Here is a 21,874-nt window from a genome sequence, read left to right as displayed (position 1 = left end):
AGTTTGAAAAAATATTGCAAATCATTCACATGTCAATTGCTTAAAATATTGTTTGAAAGCCAGAAAATGGTTCCCAACAATTATGAAATTAAAATTTGCCAGTGACTTATCACTTTTTTCCTGTCTCTTTAGTTAAGATTTATTTTCAAAATAACTGTCTATTTTTTTCTAATTTGGAGCTTAGTAAAATTATTTTCTTTTATTTTTTAAGATACGCTTTTTAATGGTCTTGGGCTTGGAGCAGTCATTGGCCTGGGAGTGGCGGCACTCTTGCTAATCCTTGTGGTAACGGACGTCAGCTGCTTCTTTATTAGACAATGTGGGTTATTGATGTGCATCACGAGGAGAATGTGCGGGAAGAAGAGTGGCTCTAGTGGGAAAAGTAAAGAACTCGAAGAAGGAAAAGCTGCATACCTGTAAGTAGCAGACACTCACAACGCATTACATTACACAAGTGCTATGGTCAAGCTTGCAGACTTTGTTCAGGGACTTTTTTTCTGAGCAGAGTAAAGAGCTCAACTCTAAGACCATTGGACACTGTACTGTCTGCTTTCTGATCTTAAGTCTATATGACCTTAAATATAACATGTTATAGAGCCAAATGCTTTTGAAACCAAACTATTAAAAAATAAATCGTAAAATGGGATCCACACAAAAAATAATTAGTCATGATTTAAATAGAATTAGGAAAAAAAAGAAATAGAAATAGAAATATAGACAGTGGTACAAATGTATTTTTGATTTCTCCCACTATTTTTCAGTTTATATCGAATAAAAGAAGGACACCAACAGTAATCTGAGTTAAAAACTGGGGTAAACTGAGTAAAAATATAAATTATGCCAATTCCTTCAAGTGCAGATGACTATATAGAGGTTTCAAGATTGTATAGCCATGTTATATGTGTTATGCGATACATTAGTATGGATTCTGAATTTCATCTTCCAAATTTTGATCAAAAGATGACTATATGTTAGAGTTTGGCACTCTCTGTAGCATCTCATTCAATTAGAATATGAATTCCAAGAAAATACATAGAGCTGAGTACTATAGGGAATTCCTTTGTCATGTAAAAGGGCCACTAAGAGGTTTTAACACTTTTTGTTTGGGTTGGTGATGTTTTGCTAGATCTGAACCTAATCTCAAAAAGTACAATAGGCTCAATGAAAAAAAAGTTAGAAGGCACAGGAGAACATGCACACCCATATGTGATATAAACACACAATGTTTATGTGTATGTGTATGTGTGTTTGTATACATATACATATGTGTGTATATTAAACCCTGTAATCAAAAATAACTATTCTTAAGAATTAAGAACATTTGCTTTACCTTTTAAATCTTACAGTCTTTCTGTTACATGTCTAAAACATACAAAAGAGTTAAAAGAATTTTATAGCCAACACCCATTTATCAACTACTTGGATTCTGCAAAAGATACTTGATTATATTTCTGTTATCCCATATTTATCTATTCCTCAATCCATTATTTTACTTTTTGCATTTCAAAGTGAATCCATACACTTAACCCCTACACAGTTCAACTTGCCTAGCATTGCATGCAGTTTTGTTAATGTTTTCTTTAGGTAAAACTTACATAGAGTAAAATGCATAAAATCTTCTATTTGATGAGTTTTGACACATGTTTATATCTGTATAACCCAAGCCCTATCAAAATTCAGAAACTTAATATCATCCTCAAAATTTCTCTAATGTTTCTACCCAGACAACTCATATTCCTCCCGCTGCCCCAGGAACTACTAGTCTGATTTTTTTCATCATAAATAACTTTTAGCTGTTATAGAACTTGATAAAAATTGATTCCTGTAATGTTTACTCTTTTGTGTCTGGCTTTTTTCATTCAATCATGTTTTAAGATTCATTCATGATGTTCTGTTTATCAGTAATTCATTTATTTTTTATTGTTGAGTCATTTCTATTTGTTTTTCTATACATACATTTAGGCATGTAGAGCATCAGGCATTAATTTCTAGACTTAGCAATATAGGAAAATCCATTCTTCATGGCTGCATTGTTTTTTGTTTTGTTTTGTTTACATCTCCAAGCCTATTTCAATCCTACTATACAATTTGTTTATGACCACTTCTTACGGACTCTCTATAAGGGATATTTTCACTTCATGAGATGCTAAATTAGATAACATACATTTTCATTTCAAAAAAACATTAGATTCATTTCACAATCAAAATGCCACCTACTTACTTGTTGGACACAGAACACAACAAAGAACAAACAGAAATCAGGCTCTGCTTCCTGCTTGAATGGGATAGTAACGTGTGCCATATTAAACATAGTGGGATCAGTTCACTATCCAGTATCTTCTGCTTTCCTCATTAGAACAAAGTCTACTTTTTAATAACCTGCTGTGCTTTTACATTGTCTTATTAACTAAATAAATATATACCAAACTCAGTTCTAGTATTTTTTCACATATTGAGAAAACCCTGTGTTTATAACATAATCATATATAAATATATTGATTGCTATATTGATATATTGATTTTATTTATTTATTTATTTATTTGAGAGAGAGAGAGAGCTGGGATAGGGAAAGAAGGTGAGGGAGAGGGAGAGAATCCCAAGGAGTCTCCCCATGCAGGGTTTGATCTCACGACCTGAGACCATGACCTTATCCGAAACCAAAGATCAGACACTTAAATGACTAAGCGAACCAGGCACTGCCAGTTAAGTGTTTAAAGCTTACTTTAGCTAGTTGTGAACAATGAATTACTGGAAGGTTGATAGGTGTAGAGGAAAGATTGAGAATCAGAAAGATTGAGTGGGAGGATCTTGAAATACTCCAGGTAAAAAATTATATTCTTTTGGACCAAGGTAGCAGTACTATAGGCAGATAGAAATGTTTGGAGTCTAGATAAAGCTGAGGTAGAGTCAACTACTATTGATTGATTTGGCTTTGGGGTGAAAGAAAGAGAAATCATGTTTTTGTCTTAATTAACTGGAGGGATGTTGGTGACTGTGTGCAAAACAATGAGGTATATTCAAGTTCTGCCGTTTATTTTTATTTCACTCTATTAATTGGTAATTTATCCATCAACACTTTGGTTTCTAAGTCCTGCTGGGTTTAATTAACCTTAAAGACTTGGGAAGATGAAAACACGGAGTTCATTCTGTATTTGTTATCCATCATAACTTTTTATATTGTCATTTCCCCTGCTTTGGGAAAATAGTTTTCAACTCTTCTTCATAAATTTGTTGTTTGAATTGGGAAGATATTATACTTTTTTCTCAAAAATTTTACATAAAATCACAATGGGAAATAGAATATTCCTGATTTGGATGGACTGGATCTCTACTGGCCTCTAAACATGATTGGAAGTATTCTTAGACTAGTACTTTCATGTTAGCACAATTATAAGACTGTGCAGATTTTTACAGAATATGTTAATTACACACCTAGAGTATTCTTGTTTAAAGAGTATCAAGTTCCAGAAAAGAGAAATAAAGTCAGTTGCATACAGAATGTCATTCATGTAAAGTTCTAGAATATTCCATTATTTGGCTATTATAAATTTAAACTTACCTTTATCTTGCATTCTCATCATTTATCTAATAAAAATGGTGAATGATTTATACTTTATCAAACTATGCTTATACTCTTGTCCACCCAAGCATTAATTTATGCTAATAAATATTTATTGAACACCTACATAGTCAGGCACTACTCTAAGCCCCAGAGATACAACTGTGAAGAAAAGCAAACTAGTCCCATCATCTAGCTTTTACTCTGCTGGGAAAATGTTTCAGTAAAAAATAACAATCAAATGGATGAATAAATAAATAGTTTCTGTTATAAATGCTACAAAAAAAGAAAGAATTTTCATGGTTGGACTTAAGTTGTAAAGGAACTAAAATATTAAAATCTAATAGAAAGTAATTAGCCAGTGTGTGTATGTGTGTGTGTGTGTGTGTGTGAGAGAGAGAGAGAGAGAGAGAGAGAGAGAGAGAGAGAAAATGGCTTTTCAATGTACAGAGAGATATCCAAACCAGCCCCCTTTACTGCCAGGTGAGAGAAGGCAAATATATAACTCCAGTCCACTCGAACCATCCTGACTCACTTCAGGGTGGGATCCCGAGGAACAATGGTGAACTTTGGAGTCCAGGGGTGCAGAATTACTAATGACTGAGGCCTAATGATAAGATTATTGAATGCACCCTCTCCACATGCCACTATTCCACCACATTAGTAAATGCCTATATTTGGCAGTTCCTTCTAACCAGTACATCATGTCCCAGGATCAAGAAAATCTATAAGGTATACTCAAAGCAACAATCATTTTGAAGAGGTAGAACTAGCATCAGGGCCAGATTCAGAGAAGGCAGGGATGTTGGAATTATCAGACCAAGATTTTTTTTAAGTATATGATTAATATGGTGAGAACACTGTAAGACAACATGAAATTGGGTCATATAGCAGAGAGATGGAAATTCTGAAGAAGAATCCAAAAGAAGTGCTAGAGACCAAAAACATCCTAATAGAAATGAAGAATGTCCCAGAGGAGCTTACTAGTAAACCAGACATGGCTGAAGAAAGAATCTCTGAGCTTTGTGGAGATCTTAATAGAAAATACCAAAACTTACAAGCAAACAGAGGGACACCTGGGCGGCTCAGTTGGTTAAACTTCGAACTCTTGATTTCAGCTCAGGTCATGATCTCAGGGTTGTGAAATCGAGCTCCATGTTGGGCTCTGTGCTGGGCATAGAGCTTGCTTAAGATTCTTTCTCTTCCTCTCCCTCTGCCCCTCCCTGCCTCTCTCTCTAATAAATAAATAAATAAATAAATAAATACATAAATAAATAAAGACTGGAAAAAATCCACAGAAAAAGAACTATGGGACAACTACACAAGGTGAAACATATGTGTAATAGGAATACCAGAAGGAGAAGAAATAGAGACCGAACAGAAATATCTGAAACATTAATGACTGCGAAGTTCCCCAAATAAATATCTGACACAAAATCACAGATCCAGAAAGCTCAGAGAACACTGAGGAGTGCAAATGCCCAAAACAAAACAAAATAAAACAACAAAAAGTATACTTAGTCATATCATTTTCAAACTACAGAAATTCAAAGATAAAGAAAAATTCCTGAAAGAAGCTAGAGGAAATAAATTCCTTATCTATAGGAAGCAAAGGTAAGAATTGCATCTAATTTATGTACACATGCACACACACACTGCTATGTATAAATACGCACATATATGTACATCTATTATTGCAATGTTTTCTCAGATAGCAGTGAAGCTTCAAAATGTACCTTTTCAGCATGTAAATTTCTGGATCCTTCTTTTTATAAATAAATATTATTCTATAGTATCAAATACCATCATGCATCTATCCCCTTGTCTTTGATGACAATTTAGATGAAACGTTCAATATTTTATCATATTGAAGTATAATATGCAGTTTGAACTTAACTTTTACATAAATCTTGTAAATGTATATTATGCTCCTAGACAGGGAATGTAAATCAAAATTGAAAAATACTGACAAATTGCCCACAAAATTCTATACTAAACTCTTAATAAAATCAGAGAATATATATTTCTCTATAGCTTTTCAAACAAACATTAAATATTATCAATTTATGTTTATTTTTTTCAATATAATAAGTGAAAGATATCATTTAAAATTTGCATTTTTCTGATCCAGGTTAAGTCTGAGCTTATTTGTTTTATGATTTCGCTTTGGTCACTTTATTTCTTCAGGGAGCTTTTTGTTCATATTCTGTACAAATGTTCATGGAGTTATTTAACTTTTCTCTAACTTTTTAATTATATAATATGGCCCTTAATTATTTGACGTCATATTTGTTGCAAATATTTTCCCCAGTCTATTCTAAGGTTTGAGTTTTTCTTATGATGCCATTAATTATATGAATCTTTCCATTTTTATTTGAGAACCAATGAATTTTATAGATCTTTCTTTCTTAGTGTGTTTTGAGATATTTTCATTTTGTTTTTCTTTAATTTGTTGAAGTTGCAAGTTTTAGTAATGTATTTCCCAACATAAATCCTCTTTGCCCTCCTAGAATACTGAAGACAGTTACTGATTCAGGGCTTCATATATGTCAGGCACTATTCTAAACACTGAAGAAATTAGTTTGGTCTCACTATCATCTCTGTTTTACTATCCAGGCAACAGGACAGAGAAATGCTTAGGCTGTAAGTTAGTGAGAGTCAGCTAGTTTGGACCCAGGGCACATCATTTTAACGATTCTGCTGTACTTGTCATTTCCTGCTTAATAATCAGTTCTAGAAACCTGGCAGGAATTTATTTAGTTTTTACCAGTCTATACATTGTGAAATTGTCCATAAATTGTGGCATGCATTTTTATGTCAATTTAAATAAAATACTGCCTTTACCATTTTTTTATAATTCGACAGAAAATATCAGTAATAGTTCTGATATCATTTCAAGTATAATTAAATATAATTTATACAAGATAGGCATTAGACTCATGGAAATTATATGTGTGCTTCAGATATTTTCACCTAAGGGTAAGGAAAATATGCATTTCATACTCCTTATAGTATTTATTTTAATAGAAGATATTGGAAACAACCTAAATGTCTGTTGGTTGGACACTGGCCAAATATATAGTGCATACATACAATGGGATAGTATGTGCCATGGAAAAGAAAGAGGCAGCTCTAAATGTTCTAGTGTTCATCGAAAAGGCAAAATTATACTCAGTTAGTATGTACCATTTGTATAAAAATAACTCCCTGCATTTTCACACATATATGCTAGTATATGAATAGAAAGAATGTCTTTGGAAAACAGTTTGAAAATGTGCTTGTCTCTATGATAGGTAACTTAATATCCTGTAAATAGGAATGGTAGGGAGGTGTACCTTTCTCTATATACCCTTTGTAGAATTCTATAATATATGAATACACTAGCTAGTTAAAAATGTAAAAGATCACTAAAAACAAAAATAAAGATTTTAAGACAACTCACCCATGTTCTCTTCTAACTCTTCTAATTCCCTTTTAGTAATGTTTTTTTTATTATTTCTAGTTTAAAGTGGTTTGCTCATGTCTTATTTTCAATACATAAGCAAAGGAGGGTACAATTAAAACCCAAATTCACTATCTTCTTTTTTTTTGCATTCTATTTTATTTAATTCACACCCCTAGATCTGCACCTGCTAATATAAACATAAAATCCAACCCTTTGAATCACTTTTTTGCTTAGAGTCAGCAATAGCCACATTTTTCCAAACAGTATCATCCTCTATGTCATCAAGGGCATTGATATCATGAAGAATTTTTTAAAAGAATCAATCTTTGTTTGCAAGAAAAAACAGCAAACAAAACAACATAAAGCTCAAATTTAATGGTGGTGGGCTCTTTAATCATCTTTACTACTATGTAGATCTTGCTTCCTTGTAGTCGCTATTCAGGTGTGCTGAACACATCAGAATCACCAGGTCTCACAGACATTTGCATTTTAGAGGTATAAATGGTTCTTCACTATTAACTCTAGATTATAGAGTTCTAGATTTTCTTCCATTTCTATTAACATCCATTCTTCATATTTTGAAGTGTATGTATGTGAGGGACCTACATACTGAAATAAGAGCAATATCAAACCTGCCACCTGATCAAAAGTGTTTTATCAGTCTCAATATTTTCCTGTTCAAGAGTCAGCATTTGTAAGGTATGTTAAATATTTGTGCCATTGTTGGGGTTTTGTTGTTTGCTTTATTTTGTATGTACTCTTAGTTTACTTGATTTTTAAGAACTAATTTTAATGTCATATATCTGTCATTACAATATTAAATAGATTTAATGTGCCCAGTGCTCCATCATTACATCCCTCCCTCACCTTCAACCTCCAGCAAACAATGATTTTATTTTCTCTATAATTTTGCTTTTTATAGAATTCAGTGTAATTGGGATTACATAGTATGTAGTCTTTTCAGACTGGCTTATTTTCCTTATCAGTATGAATTTAAAGTTCTCCCAGGTCTTTTTGTGGCTAGATAGCTCATTTCTCTTTATTGCTGAATAATATCCAACTGTATGGATGTACCACAGTTTGTTTATCCATTCATCTGTTGAAGGACATTTTACTTGGTTCCATTTTGGGGCAGTTATGATAAAACTTCTATAAACATTCATGTGGAGATTTTTGCATGGGCATAAGTTTTCAGTCCATTTGGGTAAATATGTTAGAGTACAGTTGCAAGATTGTATGGTGAGACTATGTCCCTGGGTATGTGAGGACCCCTATCCCTCTCTTACATTTTTTTTTTGTATTTGTGCAATAATTATAATCTCTATTATGAGTGTATCATTCTCAGTGCTTATATCTCACTTTATCCTTTGTCATCACTAAATGCCTTCCTTGTCTTTCTTTCTTTTTGTTCATTTTTTGAGGAATGAAACCTTAGTGTAAACTTTCTAATTTTATGAAAATTCCACAATTATGTAAAATTACACTTATTCTCATATTTTAAAAATCCAATAAAGATGACATGGATTTGAAATTACAAATGAAAACATCATGCTTATGTGTTATAATATTGTTTTTATGTAAACTATTTTCTTGAAAACATGAATATGTATAGTCAATATCATATTATAGTTAAAATCATTCATATAATTCATAAAAACATTTAAAACAATGCTACATCTCATATAGAAAAATTTTATCTTCTAAATTTTAATATAGAAGCATTATTTCTGATGCTATATTTCAAATTAAAAAAATCTAAAGCATATGGCTTCTTAGGGGGAAAAAGCTATTTCATGTCATAATTTCCTTTAACAAAATATATTTTTATTTATTTCCCAAAATAAACTGCACAATCAAATTTAAAATTTAGACTTTTGCAAAAAATTAACACAATTTTGATGAAAAAAAAAGAATCCTAGATAAAGTGGAATTTCTCCTTTCTATTTTTTCTGAGTGAAAATTATGTGGGTGAGATGAATTTAAATGAAAAATAAAAAATTCTTAGGGTATTCTTAAACTGACCATGCTGGATTTTTGGCAGGCAGAGGTGGGATTATGTGGAGATTCTAAACTATGTTTCATAATGCATCTATTTTTACATTACATAACTAAGGTTTTCTTGTTTGTTTATTTTTCTAGGAAAGATGGATCAAAAGAACCAATAGTGGAGATGAGAACAGAGGATGAAAGAATCACTAATCATGAGGATGGGAGCCCAGTAAATGAGCCAAATGAAACCACACCACTAACAGAACCTGAGTAAGTAGCTTCAAATGCTTTATTATTTTTATTTTTATTTATTTTTATTTTTTAAAGATTTTATTTATTTGACAGAGAGACAGCGAGAGAAGGAATACAAGCAGAGGGAGTGGGAGAGGGAGAAGCAGGCTCCACGTGGAGCAGGGAGCCCGACGCGGGGCTCGATCCCAGGACCCTGGGATCATGACCTGAGCCGAAGGCAGATGCTTAACCACTGAGCCACCCAGGCACCCATCAAATGCTTTATTATTTTTAGATAAATATTTGTAAAATGATAACATTATCATTCCTTGTAGTATATATTTACAAATAACATTTGTAGAAAAATATTTCTTTTTCAAAGAAAATAGATGAGAATATCGAAAACCATTTTCTAGGGACACATTACATATGAAAATTTTGTATCAATGCCAGAGAAAATCTACTGTTCAAACATATATTTATAATTTTATGTAAAAATGTCAAAAAGATGGAACATGTTAGAGTTGGATTTTCTTACGCTCATTTTACTCTGTAAGAAAGTGATACTTTCAGGGCACCTGGAGTGCTCAGTCAGTTAAGGTTAAATATATGACTCTTGATTTCAGTTTAACTCATGATCTCAGGGTTGTGAGATTAAGCCTGTGTCTGGCTCTGTACTCAGTGGGGAATCTGCATGAGATTCTCTCTTTCCCTCTCCCTTTGCCCTTGCCCCCTCCCCCACTCATGCACTCCTAATCTCTTTCTCTTAAATAAATAAATAAGGGGCATCTGAGTGGCTCAGTGGTTAAGCATCTGCCTTTGGCCCAGGTCATGATCCTAGGGTCCTGGGATTGAGTTCAGCTTTGGGGTCCCTGCTCAATGCGGAATCTGCTTCTTCCTCTGCCCCTGGCCCTGCTTGTGCTCTCTCCCAAATAAATAAATAAAATCTTAAAAAACTAAAAAATAAAATAAATAAATCTTTAAAAAGAAGAAAGTGATACTTTCAAAATCTGATTTTTACTGAAATATAAAAGTGTCAGGAAATGAATCATTACTCTGAATATGAATATCACAATTTAAAATAAAAATTAATAGTGTGAAAATGTACACAAGTCTACTTTAAAAAGAAAAATATTCATTAGAAAGAAGAAGAAATACTGTTAAATTGTCTATCTCTTTTTTTAAAGATTTTATTTATTTATCAGAGAGAGAGAGACAGAGGCAGGCAGAGGGAGAAGCAGGCTCCTTGCTGAGCAAGGAGCTCACTGTGAGACTCAGTCCCAGGACCCTGGGATCATGACCTGAGCCAAAGGCAGATGCTTAACTGACTGAGCCACCCAGGTGTCCCAAATTATCTATCATTTTAATGTCTATATAGGAAATGGTGCTTGCTCTCCATTCAAGATTATATTATTTACTTCTTTCTGTACCCATCAGACCTCCATTATAGCCATAGCAGATATTTCAACTAAATCTGCAAAGATGATGAACATGTGCAAAGATGATGTTCAGACAATATGAAAGTTAAAATCATTCAAGCCAAAGACATTACTAAGGAATTATAATAGTGTTCTATGGAATATATTGAATATAAACAAAACCATGACTATCACGTTATTTTTAAAATACTGCTCACTAAAGTTACTTCTAAATTATATTGGGTTTTTTTTTTGTTTGTTTTTTTAAGGATTCCTTTTTCTTTACCAGAAAACACTTACAGAGAAATTTAATTTGGGTTTCTTATCCTAAATGGAAGGCTGTATGTTGTCACAAGTGAAGAAAATAACTTATTTCAGAAATGCCTGCTATCTGCTCTCAAGGGGCTGAAATAATTACTATTTAGAGAAATACAAAGTACTACTATGCAGCTAAATTTTCAGCATAAATCCTCAGGTCATGGCAGTGACTGCATTTAGAGATTATTACCTTCTAAATTAAAGTTTACCCTTGTAGAGGCAGCTTTTACAAGGTGGGTTCTATAGTTTTTCCTTCAGAAGTTAGAAGTCTTTTGAATGAAGCAAAATTTTACACAACAAAACATATTTCTGTCTGTTGATTAACACTTACAATGAGAGGTTGGTGCGTATGAAAACTAGCTAAGAACTGGGTATTATATGTAAATGATGAATCACTAAATTTTACTCCCAAAACTAATACTACACTATATGTTAACTAACTGAAGTTTAAATAAAAACTTGAAAATACAAAAAACAAAACAAAACAAAACAAAAAACTAGCTAAGAAAATGCCCTTACATGTGACAGAGCAATATTTTGCAAAAAATAAAACAAAAACAAAAAAAGATGATCTAATAACTACTCCAATCCTCAGTTATAGAAAAGAAATACTCAACATAAAAATAATAGAATTAACTGTAATCTTTAAAGAAAGCAATTTAACATAAATTTAAGTAGTGAAAACTATATATGCAAAAATTCATCATCCAAGAATTAGTTGAAAACACTGGTTAATTCCAGTATTATAATTCTTTGAATAAAAATATATTAAGTATTATGCTAACCTCCCACCCAAGCTCTAAATTTCTCTATATTTTGCTGCTTAGAGGTGGCCTTATTGGTTTTATCTTTTATTATCAATATTTGCCATACTTGGGAGTGGGAGAATGGAAGAACTGTGAAAGCATTATTTATAATACACACAAAAGAACCTGCCCTAACAGGTATAAAGTAGATGCTGTTTCATTCCCAGCAATGGGATGTAGTAACATTTACCCGTGACTTACTTGTGATTGGTTAGTTTTCACATAATAGCTTTGATCTTCAGAACCTAATGGCTTGCTCTTCTCATTCAAAAACGGAAAAGAAATTACACAAAAATCCCAGAGAAATTAGCATAGTAGCATTCACTGCCTAACAAAATGGTGACCTTAAAGTACAGAATTGAACTGGAATTTGTTTTTTTTTTTTAAAGATTTTGTTTATTTATTTGAGAGAGAGAGAATGAGAGATAGAGAGCACGAGAAGGAAGTGGGTTAGAGGGAGAAGCAGACTCCCTGCTGAGCAGGGAGCCTGATGTGGGACTCGATCCTGGGACTCCAGGATCATGACCTGAGCCGAAGGCAGTCGCTTAACCAACTGAGCCACCCAGGCGCCCTGGAATTTGTTTTTGATGTGGAAAAAATATTTTGTCAAGGGAGGAAATCTTCCCCCCAAACCTATGTAAATAAGGCATAATCATAAACCACTGGATTCAAGACCGGTAGAAAAATCTATACATCTTGAATCATTGTCATCATAGTAAGATTTGTGAAACTATTGTTAAAAAATAAAGGGCCACCTGAGTGGCTCAGTCAGTTAAGTGTTGGCCTTCAGCTCAGGTCATGATTCCAGGGTCCTGGGATCAAGCCCTGCGTCAGGCTTCTCACTGAATGGGGAGTCTACTTCCCCCTCTCCCTCTGCCCTTTCCCCTGCTCTTGCTCTCTCAAATAAATAAATAAAATCTTAAAAAAAATAAAAAGAAGAAAGGAAGCAAGCAAGCAAGCTGGTTTTCCTTCACAGGTTATAATTGAAAGCAACTCAAAAAAATGTGCGTATAAATGATACAAAAATAACAAAAAAATAATAGTGAAAAGAGACCAATTAAAGAAAACATATACAATAAATGTAGAAAAGTGAGAAAGTCCTGAAATATATTTACTTTCATTAAGTTCCAAAGAACATAGCTAATTCACCCAGCTTTTGAAGTATGTAACAAAATATGGCAGCAACTATTAATGATTTTTATTTGAAAAAACTTAGGTACTAGTAACTCATCTAGTTGACATATAAAAATAGTGGCTTGTGGGGGCCTGGGTGGCTCGGTCAGTTAAGCATCTGCCTTTGGCTCAGTTCATGATCCTGGGGTCCTAAGATAGAGTCCCACATTGGGCTCCCTGCTCCATGGGGACCCTGTTTCTTGCTCTGCCTCTCTCTCTCTCTCTTTCTGTCTCATGAGTTAAAAAAAAATACTGGCTTGTTTAGATTCTAAACAATTCTATTTTATGTATCAATAACTGGTTATCAAATCTAAGCCACCCTATAGTGAACGATTTTGTGCATCAAAATCTACAAATACATTGTTTCATTCATCATTTTGCAGTACATCACATTTTTACAACGGACAATATCATCTAATTATTTTTCTATCATTTTGATATGACTAACAAATCTGATTTTTTTCATTCTAATAATTGTAGATACTGACTTCTATAAGGCAGTAACTTAGTATTAAGGAGTACCACTTAAACTGCAGTAGAAAATGAAGGTCATTATTTTATATTTCCTTCCAGAAAATTGCCTTTAAAAGAAGAAAATGGAAAAGAAGTCTTAAATCCAGAAACTATAGAAATTAAGGTTTCTAACGACATCATACAATCAAAAGAAGACAGCAAAGCATAACACCAAGATCACAGAGGCTTGAACAATGCTACAAACAGCATTTGGATTGCAGTGACCCTATGACCAAAACTATTCCACTGACCTTAATTTCTTGGGAAACTTCTAGCTTGGAATAGCTTGTACACATATACATATGCTCAAATATTCCTGCCCATGGTCCATTAACTTTGGTTGTTGTTGTTATTGTTGTTGTTCATTTTGTTATGAATTTCAATATAGAGATCTGACTGGCATCAACTCTTGGGTATCAATTTGATTCTGTGATTGAAATACTGCAATTTATTATACAGCTAAAGTGCTCTGTTTCTTAAGGACTATATATTTCATTGACAACCTCTCCCACAAATAGGGGTTTAAGAAAAAACAAAAAGAAAAAAAAAGCTTTGTGAGCTAAATGTATAAGAAAGCCCTGCATGTTTTTCATCCTATCTTGGGCAAACAGATTATTAACGTGGATTTCAGTTTAAGATGAAAACAGTTAATAATTATCAGGAGAATTTCAGGGAACTTGGGCTTGAAGGAGCCAGTTATCTTTAGCAGATATTAAAAATTGAGAGAAACTTTGGAAAATTCTAAGTTATAGTTACAGTGCTATTTGAATGTTAAGTTTTGATAGACTGAAATGCCAGATCAAAATTGTTACCCATTTGAACGAATATTAGTTGTGTGTAAAATTAGATTAGAAAGATTCCGTAAATCTCTCTCTTTATATATGCCATAATCACTCACAATGGATTACACAAAAAAATAAATGTATTGCAAGTGAAAATAATATTGATTTCTGCCCTCAGCTTCAAATAAAGTAAATTGAAATGGTAACAATATCAATGTTGTCTTAATATATTTATAAATATGTGATTATATTTTACTTTTTAAATAATTTTATCAAAAAAATAAGTCCTTAGTGTTGAAATACTTCAAACCATATCCTCAGATACATTTTTTTGACCATTGGTTTAGATGATCTTTGTTTAAAAATTCATTTTCCCAGTGTTATAGGTCCATCATTAAATGTAATTGGCTAATGGAAATTAAAATCCTTAGTGGTTAAATAAAGAAGAAAATAACATGTAAACATGCCATAAAAGTGTCAGTGATAAACAACTGAATTGCCACTATCTGTTTTTCTTTTGTGTGTTGTAGCTAGAAGTCATTTTAAGATTTTGATAAACAACTTTGGTTGAAGAAATTCCTTGGCTATTCAACACAAACTTTCTAATATTACTTGTTAGGGCCTATACCAGAATAAAATACTTATTAACTTCCAAGCTATGCAAGCTCCCAGAGGTAAAAGAATAAAACATGATTTTCACTCATATGTAAGTTAAAATAAATGTATTTATGATTATAAATATACATACCAGTTGGGAGCAGGTTTTAGATTATTTGTTACCCTAGAGCGCCAAAGGTTTCTTTAGGCCCCATTACATTCATAATCTTTAGTGTTTCAGGTGGTATTATAGCTCAAATATTGACTGGTTGGGGAATGCATACCAATAGAACATTGGAGGAGAGTTTTAACTGTGCAGGTCAACCTTTTCCCCATGTCTCTCTATAGAGATAATTTGGTGATATATTAAATGCAATTTTAATGCTACTCATGAACACTGTCATTTACAAAGTGCTTGAAACTGTCAGGCAAGGAGAGACAACCAAATAATTTTACAAACCTTTAGTTATTAGCAGGACAGAATGTGTCCATCTGCATGTTCATGCACTAAATCTCCAGTGTCGTTGCCATAATTCACAGGATTATAGTGCAGGAATCTCCCCTTGATATTTTTTTTCTGGCATATTCTGAAGAAAAAGATTTCCTGTGCCTACCTAGGAATTTGAGTAGAAATTATCCAACTGGTCTTTTGATGGGTTTGACTGTTGCTATTTAAGTCATGTTTCTGTGATCATCTCTTTGCTTTATTGGACTGTTTTTCCCCCTTTTGTACCAATGTGCTATAACTAGTCAAAGTACTTGAATTTGTTTGTGCAAAGTAAACAAGCATAGTAAAATGTCCATGAAGCAATAGCCATGAATGCTAATTTTTCCTGGATAAGGCTGGTTTTAAACTAATAATGGTGGAAGAATTAGGAAAACTGAGAAACCAGTTTAGCATGTTTACTATTAATATATTTGTGCTGTACTTCAAGAGAGGAGAAATCATTATAAAGAACAAATATTTTTGTGTTTCTTCAATTTGAAAGTTCTGTCTCTCTCGTTTCTTTGGACTTTCCATGTAAAGCAATTTACTTAAATATTTCTTTTATATATATATATATACATATATATATACATATACATATATATGCTGTTAAATTTCTTGCCACTAATGTGGAATAATGATCTGAGGTTAGCAGATAATTTGAAACTAATTGTAGACAGACTGTTTCAAGTGCACTGTTTCAGTTGTCTGGGTGGTCCTTATCTCTTGTCTTTGAAATCTATGCCATTCAGGAGCAAGGCAATACTGTGATTAAAAAAAAATGATAACATTTCAATGGAATGCTCCAACTTACTCTATTTGTAAAATTCTCCAAATAAGAGATTCTTGTAGTAAATTGTAAAATATGAGTAGAACTGAAATAATCTGTTCTTATTTTTCATTCTTATTCTAGATTAAACATGCCATTTAACTGTATAAATGTTATTTTTACTGTCTGAGAGTACTCTTAAATGTTAGTATAAAATGTCAAAAGAGTTGACTGAATATAATAAGTAGGGTTAAATAATAAGAACCCTATGCTAATTCAAACAAAGAAGAAAAATATCACTGAAAATATTTGTATTTCTTGATAGGTTATGTGCAATTAGGCAATGACAATCTATATTCAACAACATATAAGAAAGAACAGTAATATCAGCATTTTGATAAATATTTTGTTTTTAAAACTGGCACAAATTAATGTGTCAACACATTTTACAATGATCGGCAAAAGAATTTAGAATTGTGACTTCTAAAAATTTATTTATTATTTTTGTGGATAGATTTATTGCCATTCTATTGATGCTAATGTCTAACATTAATGTAATGTTTCTCTAGTTTTCCCTTATTTTTAATATTAATACTTATAAAAGCATTTTTCAAAGACTATTTGATCCGGCAAACTTTACATGAATCTTAGTCTTTGATTTAAACATTTATATAAATAGAAGGATTTTATTAATCAAATTATTTGAGTGCCAACAATGAACTGTAACTTTATAATCTTACCTTTATTTTATGCTTCTTATTTCAAATAATTAAGATGTATTTGTGCCTTTGGATTAGCATGACATCCTGCTTTATTAAAAAAAAAAACAACTGCAATCTTTATTGATATAGTTCATTCGTATCTGTGACACTTAAATGGTACTGTTTTATTTACATTTAGTGAATAAGCTCAATTCAAATTACCTTACCTTGAATACAAAATCTAAATATAACAAATTATACTGTGTAACTTATTTTCACTTATGACAAAGCAATTCTTTTGATACACACATAAAATATATTTCATTTTGTCTGTACTGTTCTAGATAATAAATACATTCTAGATATTGTTAAAATTGAGTTCTACCACTTATGAGACAATGACAACAGATGACATTTTAAGATAGGGTAAATTATTTTAGTGTCACTTGGGTCTACATTATCCTGTTGTACATTTGTTTGGGCATCATACATCATCCTTTATCGTTGATGGTAAGATAACCTCTGATAAAAATATGTACAACTGAAGTGACAGAAAGAATGATCTCCATTTCTTAATTTAAGAAATATTGGAATAGCATATTAGAATTACCTATTAAAGTTGCAATTTCCTTTTTCATGAAGAATGATGTACATGCTAAATTTCAGTTGCTCATGGAGTTCTTTCTCACAATCATATCCAGAGTGCTTACTCAACAAACTTTAGGAGTGGGTGAAACTATTTTTTTAAATGAATTGTTTACATTATTTATCTTTAGAGAGGAAAGATTTGAATCTTTGTATTAATCCTTTGAAGCATTATTATATTGTCTCTCACACTGAAATTGCATATGGAAGTATTAGGGTATGCTAAAATTAAACTATAGAAGGTCACAGAAATGAAGTACTTCAATCGTAAAATGAAAATCTTTCAAGAAAGTATCCTACTTATGGGTTTAATCATGTTCTGAGATGAAACAATTATATGCATAAATGGGAAACATAAAATAGGCTAGATGTAGTACTTGATGAACAAATACAATTTCCTTCCACGTCCTTCCTCCCCTTTTTAGAAAATTGCATTTACCCACGTAGATGCATCTGTTTAACAATATTATATGAGAATGCTAATAGATTATTTCCCCTCATAAAGTTTTATATTATATATAATGTTTAATATTTATTTGATAACACATTTAATATTCTTAAAATATATCTCATTATTCACTATGGATTTTTATCAATCACTTAAATACCTAAGGCTGGCATCACCACTTTAATTTTTTATATAATTTTTAGGATTTTGGCCACAGCATGTTCGTAATTATTAATATAAAAATTAGTTATATAAATTTAATATTGCTACATTTTTTTCTAAAATAAAAACACATAACACACTAAAAGTTGCATCTGGTTTTAGCCTTCTTTGGGAAAAAATAAGCAATGCAATTACTTGGAGCATTTCAAATCACAGCCAGGCATACAAAAATAGAGGAAAAAAGAACTGAAAGAATCAAGAAAGGCAAACTGAACTCTTACATTTGGGGTGGATAGGAAAGATGTTAGTGTGAAAAGTGCTGGACCAGGGATTAGGAAACACTGCTTAGATAAAAATTAAGGCCAATTATATTGATGCAAAGAGAAAGCTGAGTGAAATACAGAGGAGAAAGATAACATAGAACCTAATATTCAATTTTGCAGATGGTATTTTTTTCAAGAACAATATGCATTGTATACAATAAATGGTACTGTTAAGAGCGAATATATTTGTTCCAATTCTTAAAAGAATATTCATGGTTTAGCATTTTTGCCTCTAAACTCTGTTAAGAGTATGTGAACTTCTTACAAATAAAGTTAAAAAAGACTTTTTTTTTTCATTTGGTGTATGAATTCTAAGCTGTGTTCAGTATGCATTAAAACATACTTTTATTTTCTTTAACGTATATATCCATTCAAATTCTATAGTCTTAAGTTAGCTACCACAAAGTTTTCTTATTGTTTCAATATGGTATGTCCCTATGAAATGCTGTATATATATGTCTAAACTGTAAAAATTATACTGCAAATGTTGAAGTTTTGTATTTATGAGAGACATTGAAAGTATGGCTTACAGTATATCAAAATTGTCACTCTTCACCATTTGTATATTAATAGTAAAGATACTTTTACTTTAATAAAGTGTTGCATTTATGTTTATTTTGAATACTATCTCTGCAGTGAGTGAGCTTATGACTTGACATATATTTTCATTTTTTTCAGATATTTTCATTTTTAAAGAATTTCCAAACCGATCTCTCTCTCTCTCTATATATATATATATAAAAAGAATGCTTTCTGCCATTTTGCCTTACCCTGAGTCACAATCTTTTGCTAATAAATAGTAGGTAAGAGCAGTGCTTCTCAAAATGTGGTCTCCAAACCAGCAGCATTAGCACCTGGGAATTTGTTAGAAATAAATGTAAGTTTCTGGACCTCACCAGAGACCTCTTAAATCAGAAGAATCTGGGAGAGGGTAAAGGAGTTTGTGTTTTAACAAGCCTTTCTAGCAATCCTAATTCACACAGAAATTTGAGATCCAGTGGATTGGAGATACATTTTGGGTGACTATCTAGAAGTTAAGAACTTCTGGTTCATGTTGAAATTTTATTTCTCATTATTATATAGATTATCTTCTTGCAGGACTTCATGAGTTATAAAATAAGGGAAGCTTATCATTCCTCACATACTTTTATAAGGTGTTTTCCTTTTTTTAACCAGTGTAAAGTTCAACTTATTCTTAAAATGAAAAAAAAAAGCAAATACCAAATTTTCACAAAGGAGCAATTTTCAACATAAGCCTTACAAATACCACAAAGTACATATGTATGTAGAAAAAAATAACATTAAATAGGTGGTGAAGAATGAAAAAAGGCATTTATATATTGTGCTTGTTCTGTCAGTATCCTGTATTTAATTAAAAGAATGGTTATAATAAAATACAAAATATACCATGAGAAAGAGGCTAAAACGAAGTCTCTGATATATGATAAAAATGGATAAAAAATATTTTAGAAAATTTCTTCTACTTCCTTCTAGCCTAAGTCATCACCTACTATAATCCCCTTTATTTGTAATATAGGTAATGAATGTATGTCTCCTAAGATTCATGTCATACATGGGGTAGAACTTTAAATTCCTTTTAAATTTAATTAATTTTTCTGAATGAATTTCAACACCTAAATTAGAATGTTTTCAAATCATAAATAATGTTTTCTGTTTTATGTGAATTGTCTTATATATGTTCTTATCCTTGGCATAACTTTGTTTTCCAAAATAAAATGCATACATTTGGATATTTTCATTTTCCTGGGTAACTTAACTCATCTTCCACAGACAGAATATTTTTTGGGAGAAGGGGATGCAGGGGGGAGGGAACTGTACTATTGTACTAGAATTATATTAAATTTAATCAAAATTTAATATTATTCTGTTATTTTATTAATCCAGCAGGCTATAAAGACAGACGTTTCTAGTATTAAGATATCTTAGTATTTGGGGGAAAAAAAAGTTTAACTTGGTGATTCAGTTCACATCAACATCTCTTCTTTCACTTTGAATTTCCACATGCCCCTGCAGATCCCTTTATCTTCCTTTATCTGCCATTTCACAAGCATGGTCAATGTCTAAAACTCACCTGGCAAGATTGAGATATATAGAAGAAAGAATGATTGCCAAAATTAGTCCAATCACACCAAGAAATCAAGCAATTACAAACTTTCTTGGAAGAGTCATTTTTAAAGTGGAGGGTTGTAGAAGGAAGTTGTAATGTTCCCCCTTATAAAAGGGGATGGAACATACACTAGAGATCATTCAGTGGGGGGTGGGGAAGTTTGCCACCCAGTCAGACCACGTGAAGCTCCCCTGACAATTCTAATGGAAACACCCCTTGAAAAACATAAACAAAATTTTCACTAACTCAAAAACCAAGAGACCCATATCATTACTCACCAGAAGAAAATATTAGAGAATGTCTCACGAAGTTGAAATAGGGATAGAACTGAGATCACTAAAGAAATATTAGGAAACAGATAAGAACCCAGATATTAGAATTAGAATATACCAGGGCTCACATTCCAATTCTAAAACTATTGCTAGCTCTGAACTTTAGCAATTTATGTAAAAACTTAAACCTTGATTTCATCATCTATAAAATGTGGTTAGTTCTAAAGTGGATATTCATCTCCAAGAGTTCATGTAAAGATTTATGGAGATAATGTTAATAAAACTCTTTATGCAGTGTCTACCACAGAAAATACTAGTATGTGGTAGCCATGATTATTTCTATATCTGCCATATTTTAACACTGATTCTATTAAGTTGTGTTAGACACCTACTTCACATTCTTTAGAGACTGACCATAAATAAGTCAATTATTTAATAATTCATTAAATTGTTTACTGATAGGTTAAATTTGAGGCATTGGAAAAGTTGAAAGCATGGCTTTCCATTTCATTATTTCTTCTACTTCTGTTTCAATTATCTTTTGCTGAATAATAAGTCAAGCCAAAATGTAATGGCTTAAAAAATATATTAACATATAAAACATATATCAACAATATATTATTTCTCATGATCATGTCTGTTAACTTGACTCAGCCTGGCAATAATTTTGCTCCACACGGTGTAGCTGAGTTCACTTAATGTGGCTACTGGGTTCTAAGAGGAAACCCTACAACTGGAAGCATTGTTGTGTATGTACTTACCAAGACTCTAATTGCATCACATTTGCAATATTCAACTGGTAAATAAACACATAGTCAATTGTGTGAGCATAACAGGGTGTAACAAGAGCATGATATATTTGAGCAACACTCATGTTATAAGTATGGAAACATCCTCCTTCTGTACCCTAGTGTTTCACATCTTTTCCACATGCAAAATTTACTTCTCCCCTTCCCAAGATTTTTATTTATTTTTTATTTTTTATTGTTTTAAAGATTTTATTTATTTATTTGACAAAGAGATAGAGAGCACAAGTAGGCGGAGTGGCAGGCAGAGGAAGAGGGAGAAGCAGGCTCTCCGCTGAGCAGGGAGCCGGACATGGGGCTC

The 21,874-nt window shown here is 32.1% G+C and overlaps 1 protein-coding gene across 1 annotated transcript in view; it reads left to right on the top strand.

Moving 5' to 3' along the window:
• NCAM2 (neural cell adhesion molecule 2) overlaps window positions 1-20,087 on the top strand; it is a 519,291-nt gene extending 499,204 nt beyond the window's left edge. The window contains exons 16-18 of the mRNA XM_025872652.2: window positions 212-416; window positions 9,145-9,264; window positions 13,514-20,087. Coding sequence (XP_025728437.1) covers window positions 212-416; window positions 9,145-9,264; window positions 13,514-13,622 — 434 coding nt within the window. The 3' untranslated portion in view covers window positions 13,623-20,087. The remainder of the gene's footprint in view (window positions 1-211; window positions 417-9,144; window positions 9,265-13,513) is intronic.
• Window positions 20,088-21,874: the final 1,787 nt, after the last annotated feature.

The sequence above is a fragment of the Callorhinus ursinus genome, unplaced genomic scaffold (genome assembly GCF_003265705.2).
Source record: "Callorhinus ursinus isolate GAN/ISIS: 27379988/994484 unplaced genomic scaffold, GSC_fseal_2.0 scaffold1, whole genome shotgun sequence".
Taxonomy (NCBI): domain Eukaryota; kingdom Metazoa; phylum Chordata; class Mammalia; order Carnivora; family Otariidae; genus Callorhinus; species Callorhinus ursinus.
The sequence above is the reverse complement of the archived record's forward strand: the minus strand, read 5'-3'. Positions and strand labels throughout refer to the sequence as shown.